Source organism: Cherax quadricarinatus, unplaced genomic scaffold (assembly GCF_038502225.1).
Source record: "Cherax quadricarinatus isolate ZL_2023a unplaced genomic scaffold, ASM3850222v1 Contig5939, whole genome shotgun sequence".
NCBI classification, from domain to species: Eukaryota; Metazoa; Arthropoda; class Malacostraca; order Decapoda; family Parastacidae; genus Cherax; species Cherax quadricarinatus.
In genome coordinates, this window is record NW_027200965.1 from 7,134 (window position 1) to 15,204 (window position 8,071).

Here is an 8,071-nt window from a genome sequence, read left to right on the forward strand (position 1 = left end):
CGTTACTGGTGGCATGTTCTAGTGTTCCTGATGGCATATCTGCTTCCTGATGGCATGCCTCTGTTTCCTGCAGGCATACTTCTGCATCCTGGTGGCAAGTCTCCTAGTACCTGGTGGCATGCCTCTTGTCCTGATAGCATGCCTCTATTTCGTGGTAGCATGCCCCTGGTGGCATCCCTCTAGTTCTTGGTGGCAGGTCCCCTGTTTCCTGGTGGCAGGTCCCTTGGTTCCTTTAGGCATTCCTCTGCTTCCTGATATCATGACTGTTTCCCAGTGGCATGACTCTGGTTTCTGGTGGCAGATCCCATGGTTCCTGGTGGCATGTCTCTGGTTCCTGGTGGAATGGATCTGGTTCCAGGTGTCATGGATCTGGTTCCTAGTGTCATGGCTCTGGTTCCTGTTGGCTGGTGCCCTCGTTCCAGAATTTATATCTCTGGTTCCTGGTGGTATGCATCTGGTTCCTGGTGGCATGTCACTGGTACCTGGTGGCAAGTCCCCTAATTCCTGTTTGGCATGCCTCTAGTTCCCTGTGGCAGTTCTCCTGGTTCCTGGAGACATGCCTATGGTTCCTGGTGGCAGGTCCCCTGGATCCTGGTGGCATATATCTGGTTCATGGTGGAATGCCTCTGGTTCTTTGGATGCCTCTGGTTCCTGGTGGCAGGTACCCTGGTTCCTCTTGAAATGGTTCCAGGGGGGTAGGGACGCTGGTTCCCTGTTACACTCCAAGTATTGTAACAACTATTTCCTTCTTTTTAGAGCATAACAATTTTGGTCAGAGAGGTTAGGGTAATAATGATCCTCCGGAATGCCTAATTTTAATTAAGTATATTCATAATATAACAAAAGCCAGAAATAATATACGAATTATCGTATATAAGTTAAGAATGCATGTTTCTTCTATAGTATCCAACATATACATAAGGCTTTCATAACAGACGATTAGGAGGAGATCCTAGATATAACATATATATAAATGGAGATTACTTTAATGTATAAAGTCTTGTTTCCCAATTGGAAGCAGTCAGAATAAAACAGAATATGTCCAGGCCGGCTAATAAACCTTGGCCAGTTACCAGAGACGAGCAGGAGTGTTCTCGTTGGCTGCTACTTCTTCACTGCTCGTCCCTCAACCTTGAGCATACAGGTAAAGTGGGTCACGTGACGTGACTCACCAACACTCAGTAGAGTAGTTGAACATAAAGGGGGGGGAAGGGGGGGAAAGGGGGGGTATAACCAACGAACATCACGGCTAACTATACACCGGCACACCGGGCGGCAGGCAGGTTACTATACCTCCAATTAAACTTATCATGGCCATGTTACATAAATTATAATAATTGTTAATAAGAATTAGTCTTAATAATACAAGGACGTTCATTTCCAATTTAGCTATTAAAGGAAATAACCGCAATGTAATATTAAAGGAAGGTTAACCATAGGGGCATGACACCCCGGCCCACAAGCAAATATCTCGGCGTTTAAGATGCTGATGGTGTAGAAGAAACCAACCAGCTGGTATAGGGATGGAGGTACATCATTCCAAGGTTAGTCATCCACTTGCTAGAACTGGTCCAGAAACACTGCTTGACTGCAAAGAATTTCCGTAGTTAGGCCATATATTAGGAGCGAGAGAGAGCATCGGCTAACACGTTGCTCGAACCCTTTATGTGAAAAATGGAGATCCGGTAAGGTTGGATCCTTAAAGCCCAGCGTAATATTCTAACATTTTTTGATTTCATAGAATTTATGAAAGTTAGAGGATTATGGTCTGAGTAAATATTTATCACATGAGGAGTATAACCGAGGTATACGTCAAAGTGTTCTAAGGACAACACTAAAGCCAGGGCTTCTTTTTCTATGGTTGAATAAGATCTTTGATATTCTTTCAATTTATAGGAAAAATAACATATTGGATGTAGAATATTACCGTTTTGGAAGGATTGCAATAAGACAGCACCTATTGCTGCATCACTGGCATCAACATGGAGGGTGAAAGGAATTTGGAAATTGGGTGCACGCAATACTGGGGCAGAGGAAAGGAAACGTTTTAAACGTTTAAAAGCTTGTTCACAATTCTCGTCCCAATTAAATTTATATTTAGGACTGGTCAATCTAGTCAGGGGGGAGGCAACTTGAGCAAAGTTTGGGCAAAAACGCCTGTAATAAGTAGCCATCCCCAAAAATCGTTGGAGGGCTTTCCTGTCCTGAGGCGTCGGGAAATTTAAAATAGCTTGGACCTTTAATTGGTCGGGGGCTACTAGTCCCTTCCCTATTTTAAAACCGAGATATTTAATCTGGGCTTTACCAAAGTCACATTTTTGTAAATTTACAGTGAAATTGTATTTCTGCAATGCTTTCAGTAGTTGCTCTAATCTTTCTAAATGAGACTGCCAGTCATCACTAAAAACCACCAGGTCGTCTAAGTATGCCTCTACACCTTCTAAGGGTTGGACTAAAATGTTCATAATTCTCTGGAAAGAGGAGGCGGCGTTACACAAGCCGAAAGGCATAACCTTATACGTAAATAGTCCGTTCTTAACTACGAACCCGGAAATCTCTTGGGCCCTAGGAGTTAACGGCACCTGGTAATACCCTCTCAGCAAGTCTAATCTGGTCACAAAGTTGGCACCGGCTACAGCATCTATTAAATCATCAATCCTGGGTAATGGAAACCCATCTGGTTTGGTGACTGAATTTACTTTACGGTAATCCGTGCATAGGCGTACGGTACCATCGGGTTTTGGGACCAATAAACAGGGAGAGGCCCAAGGTGTCCAACTGGGTTCTATCAAATTATATTCCAGTAATGTATTTATTTCTTGTTGAATTAATTCTTGCTTAGCAGGAGAGACCCGGTAAGGGGATTGCTTTATTGGACTATCTTCTAACAATTCAATATCGTGGAAACCCAATGTACAAGGAGTAGGGATATCTTTGAAGATGGAGTTATATTTAGTGATTAACTCTTTGATTTGAGATTTTTGGGAGGTAGGAAGAACTTCCAGGAAATGGTCTAGTTCTTTTAAAACTTCAGAATTATGTAGTCTAAATTCTCTTACTTCCCTTACAGTGTCATTCCTTATTTCAGTGGATGTAGGTTGAATAGAGGTAATAATAGTAGGGAGAAGGCTAGACTCGTACTTCTTTAAGTTATCTATGTGATACCTCTTAATTTTCTTACGACGTCCTGGTTCACGGACCAGATAATTCACCTCATTTTCTTTGTCTACTATTTCATATGGCCCCAAATATCTAGGTTTTAAAGAATGTCCTGGAATTAAGTTTTTAACTAACACTAATTCATTTGGAGAGAATGAACGAGATTTAGCCTTTTGGTCGTAAGATTTCTTCATTTTGGCTTGAGCTTCTGTCAGATTCACGGCAGCTAAGCTTTTTAATTTGGAGAGATGTTCTTTCCAAAGTAGAGGACTGGGATGAAGAGGTCCTCTCTTCCCTATCCAAGAATCTCGTAATATGGCTAGGGGTCCTCGTACCTGATGTCCAAAAATCAAGTCAAATGGAGAGTATTTAGTACTTTCTTGTTCAGCTTCACGGAGGGCGAAGAGAAGAAAGGGTAAACCTTCGTCCCATTCACGAGAATATTGCTCACAGTAAGCACGTAAAGTAGATTTAAGGGTTTGGTGGAATCTTTCTAGCACTCCTTGTGACTGGGGATGATATGCTGTAGAGAGGATCTGTCTTACTCCTAATCGAGACATAGCCTCTTTAAAAACCTTAGACGTAAAATTAGAACCTTGGTCAGATTGAATTTCACGTGGTATGCCTACTTGAGCAAAGAAGCGTATTAAAGCTCTTACTATATTTCTGGAATTAATTTTGGACATTGGGATAGCATCAGGATACCGCGTTGCCATATCTATGATAGTGAAGATATACTGGTTACCCCTTTTTGTGCGGGGCAACGGTCCTACACAATCAATAACTAATCTTTCAAAAGGTTCTTCAGGACATTTTATTGGAAGTAAAGGGGCAGACGCGGGATTGTGCGCCGTTTTGCCTATTATTTGACAAACGTGGCATTTCCGTAGTTTGTCAGCAATATAAGTCCTCATCTGAGGCCAAAAAAAATATTTCCTTATCTTTTTCTCTGTCTTACGAGACCCTAAATGACCTCCCAGTGGATTATCATGTGCTAGTTCAAATACCATATTACGTAAGGACGATGGCACCACTAACAAGTTTCCTTTTGAACTCAAATCATTATCATTATTTCTCTTCCAAAGAAAACCGTCTTCATCTAAAAGGTAACCTTCCTCTTTATCCTTATTGGTTAAACTTTTATCGTCCTTTAGAGCTATAAGAAATTCTTCTTTATTACATTTTCTAGCTAGGTCCGCAGGGACTGGTAAAACTTTGTCACCTGTGGGTCTCGACTGAATTGCTTCGCTAAACAGGAAGTTCAAACCTAATTCATCGGACATTTCTAAAGGCTGTTGAATATCCACATTTTTAGAGTTCTTAGCCATGGCTCTGGTGACCACATTAAGGGGAAATAAATCTAGCCCTGCCTCAGAGGCTTCTAATGCATAATTTACATCACAAGGATTATCTAAAACCAGAGGCTCTCTGGGTATCTCCAATTGATCAATTTCGTTCCCGATTAATAGATCCACGCCGGCAATGGGAAAAGGTTTATCTGAAAGTCCCACATTGATCCAGCCTACATATCCAGGCAGTTCCACATAAATCCTTATAATAGGGACCTTTATTATTGTGCCTCCGTAAGCCTCTAATAATACGTCTAGCCGGGGTTCATTACTAGTAGGTAACTTTACCAGGTTTGATCTTAATAAAGAGAGATAGCTGCCAGTATCTCGAAAGGTCGTGATATTTACTAACCTCTCTTTACAGAGTCCGAACTTCCCCTGGGAAAAGTAGGGTTCCATAGCTACTCGGACCTTTTCTTCTGAAGCACTGTCGTGGTAAAGTCATCTATTAGACGGTCTGCTAGACGAGGCCTGGAAAGGTAAAGATTCATCATCCAGAGTTTCATACTTCCGAGAGGAATTTATTACCTGGGTAGGATATCTCCCTCTTGGTTGGGTTTTATCTTCCCGCTGTTTATGCCAACACTGGGACTGTCTATGACCTAACTTTTTACAAAAAAGGCACAGTGGTAATTGATCTTTAGGATATTGCCTGGAGAAAGAGCCGTTTGTCACCTGTTTTTTGTCTGAATACACCTTCAAAGGTTCGCCAGCTGGAGCTTTCCTAGCAGTCAATCTTGAACTAAAACCTTGGGAGGTAGATTTCTTTTCCGGGGTCTTAGACATTTCTGTGGTTATAGCATGGGAAATTTCAAAGTGATCTGCGTGGGCAGCAGTATCTAACAAGTTAGTAGTAGGAAATGTCAAAAGATAAGTATGAACCCTCTCTGGAAAATATTTAAAAAGGTCTTCATGCAACATCAGCTGGGAAAGTGACTCGACTGAGGCGGCTCCCGCGGCCCTACGCCAACGCTCGAAAGCAGAGAGCTTTTCCCTGGCAAAGTCCACCCAAGACTGCTGAGGATATTTCTTCAGAGTTCTAAACATCTTCAAGTAACTAACAGGTAATAAATCGTAAGCTTTCAGAAGACAATCTTTTACCCGAGTATAATCAGAATATTGTTCAAAAGGTAAGTTTGCAGTTATGGTTTGAGCTTTTCCTATTAAAGATGAATGTATTAAAGCAGCCCAATATTTAGGAGGCCATTGCATCACCTTCGCCTGATTTTCGAATGCTTCAAAAAATGAATCTAAATTATCCTCAGTAAATTTAGGCATCAAAGAGGCTGCTTTACTAAGGTCAAATGAAGGGATTGTATACATATTACTCGATTCTCTTTTCTTCCTCAGTACTTCCCGTTCATAAAGCAAAGATTCACGTTCAAAATTCTCCCTTTTTAATTTTCTCTGGGCTTCTACAAAGGAGGTTTGAAGCGATAAAATACGTTCTAGACGTTCGAAATTCTCCTTAGATTGAATAGTAGTCAAAAGGGCTAAAGAGATTTGAGGTGGAACGTGTTCATCATCCAATAGGACTTCCTCTTGTTCTGTTTCAAAAACATCTGTAAAGGGTTTACCTGGAACCGTTTCTTTAGCCTGATGGAGTTCTGTTCCCCATATAGTCCTTGGAGATGGAATTGGAGTCGTTGTAGCAGCGTAGCGTTTCCGAGTATCGGGAAGGTCATGTCCGTCGTCTCCAGTAGGGGTTGTTAGCGTCGTAGTTTCGGCCTCGGGTGTCTGTAGTAAAGAATTCAAAAAGGAAGGAATATCTGCTTCTCCATTCTCAGTCTCTGGATCCTGCTCATCTGGAAAAAGGACATTCTGTATCATACATCTGACTGTCTGGGCAGTGAAATGCCTGTCGTATTTTATGCCCAAGCTTCGTGCTAATTGCCAACAAGATTGAAGCTTCAAATTCTGTAATCTCTCCTTTGTTATATCTTCAAACCTCTCTGCCATTTCTACATTCATTTTAAAGGAAATTCAGTGTTATGCTCCCGGACACAGGCCCCCACTTGTTACACTCCAAGTATTGTAACCACTATTTCCTTCTTTTTAGAGCATAACAATTTTGGTCAGAGAGGTTAGGGTAATAATAGTGATCCTCCGGAATGCCTAATTTTAATTAAGTATATTCATAATACAACAAAAGCCAGAAATAATATACGAATTATCGTATATAAGTTAAGAATGCATGTTCTATATTATCCAAAATATATATAAGGCTTTCATAACAGATGATTAGGAGGAGATCCTAGATATAACATATATATAAATGGAGATTACTTTAATGTATAAAGTCTTGTTTCCCAATTGGAAGCAGTCAGAATAAAACAGAATATGTCCAGGCCGGCTAATAAACCTTGGCCAGTTACCAGAGACGAGCAGGAGTGTTCTCGTTGGCTGCTACTTCTTCACTGCTCGTCCCTCAACCTTGAGCATACAGGTAAAGTGGGTCACGTGACGTGACTCACCAACACTCAGTAGAGTAGTTGAACATAAAGGGGGGGAGGGGGGAAGGGGGGGTATAACCATCGAACATCACGGCTAACCATACACCGGCACACCGGGCGGCAGGCAGGTTACTATACCTCCAATTAAACTTATCATGGCCATGTTACATAAATTATAATAATTGTTAATAAGAATTAGTCTTAATAATACAAGGACGTTCATTTCCAATTTAGCTATTAAAGGAAATAACCGCAATGTAATATTAAAGGAAGGTTAACCATAGGGGCATGACACTCTGGTTCCTATTACCTTGCTTTTGTTTCCCTGTGGCATCCCTCTGTTTACCGGTGGCATGCCTCTGGTTCCTGGTGGCATGTGTCTGTTCCTGGTGGCATAGCTATAGTTCCCAGCGGTAGGTGCCCTGGTTCCTGGTGGCTTGCCTCTAGTTCCTGGTGGCAGGTGCCTTGGTTTCCTGGTGGCAGGTCGCCTGGTTGCTGTTGTCATGTCTCTGGTTCTTGGTAGAATGCCTATGGTTACTTGTGGCAGGTTGCCCTGGTTACTGGTGGAAGGTCTTCTTGTTCCTGGTGGAAGGGCTCCTGGTTCCTGTTGGCATGCCTCTCGTTCATGGTGGCAGGTGCCCTGGTTCCTGGTTGCAAGTCCCCTGGTTCCTGGTGGCATGCCTATTGCTCGTGGTGGCATGGCTCTAGTTCCTGGTGGGATTCTTCTGGTTCTCGGTTGTAGGTCCCCTGGTTCCTGGTGGCATGTGTCTCGTTCGTGGTGGCATGGATCTTGTTCCTGGTGGAATGTATCTGTTTCCTGACTCAAGAAATCGTAATGACACGATTGCTGGTCTAGTGGCTAACGCGACGGGCTGGAGTTTTGAGACTCTATGACCGCGGGTTCAATCCCGGCCGGGGGTATGGTATCTGTTTCCTGGTTGCATGGCTCTGGTTCCGGGTGGCATATCTCTTGTTACTGGTGGCATACCTGTGGTTCCTGCTTGCATGCCTCTGGTTCCTTGTGGCAGGTATTTTTTGTAATGATGTGATGGTAAGGATGATGACGTAGCTGATAATGCTGTCGTAGATAATGATGGTGAACAGTGAACT

The 8,071-nt window shown here is 42.5% G+C and overlaps 1 protein-coding gene across 1 annotated transcript; it reads right to left on the reverse strand.

Moving 5' to 3' along the window:
- Nucleotides 1-1,222: 1,222 nt before the first annotated feature.
- Nucleotides 1,223-7,249, reverse strand: LOC138852259 (uncharacterized). Its single transcript, XM_070082009.1, has 2 exons — nucleotides 4,861-7,249; nucleotides 1,223-1,588 (listed from the first exon to the last, which is right to left on the reverse strand). The coding sequence occupies exon 1, from the start codon at nucleotides 6,477-6,479 to the stop codon at nucleotides 4,950-4,952; it is 1,530 nt and encodes a 509-aa protein (XP_069938110.1). The 5' UTR covers nucleotides 6,480-7,249; the 3' UTR covers nucleotides 1,223-1,588; nucleotides 4,861-4,949.
- Between the last annotated feature and the right edge of the window lie 822 nt (nucleotides 7,250-8,071).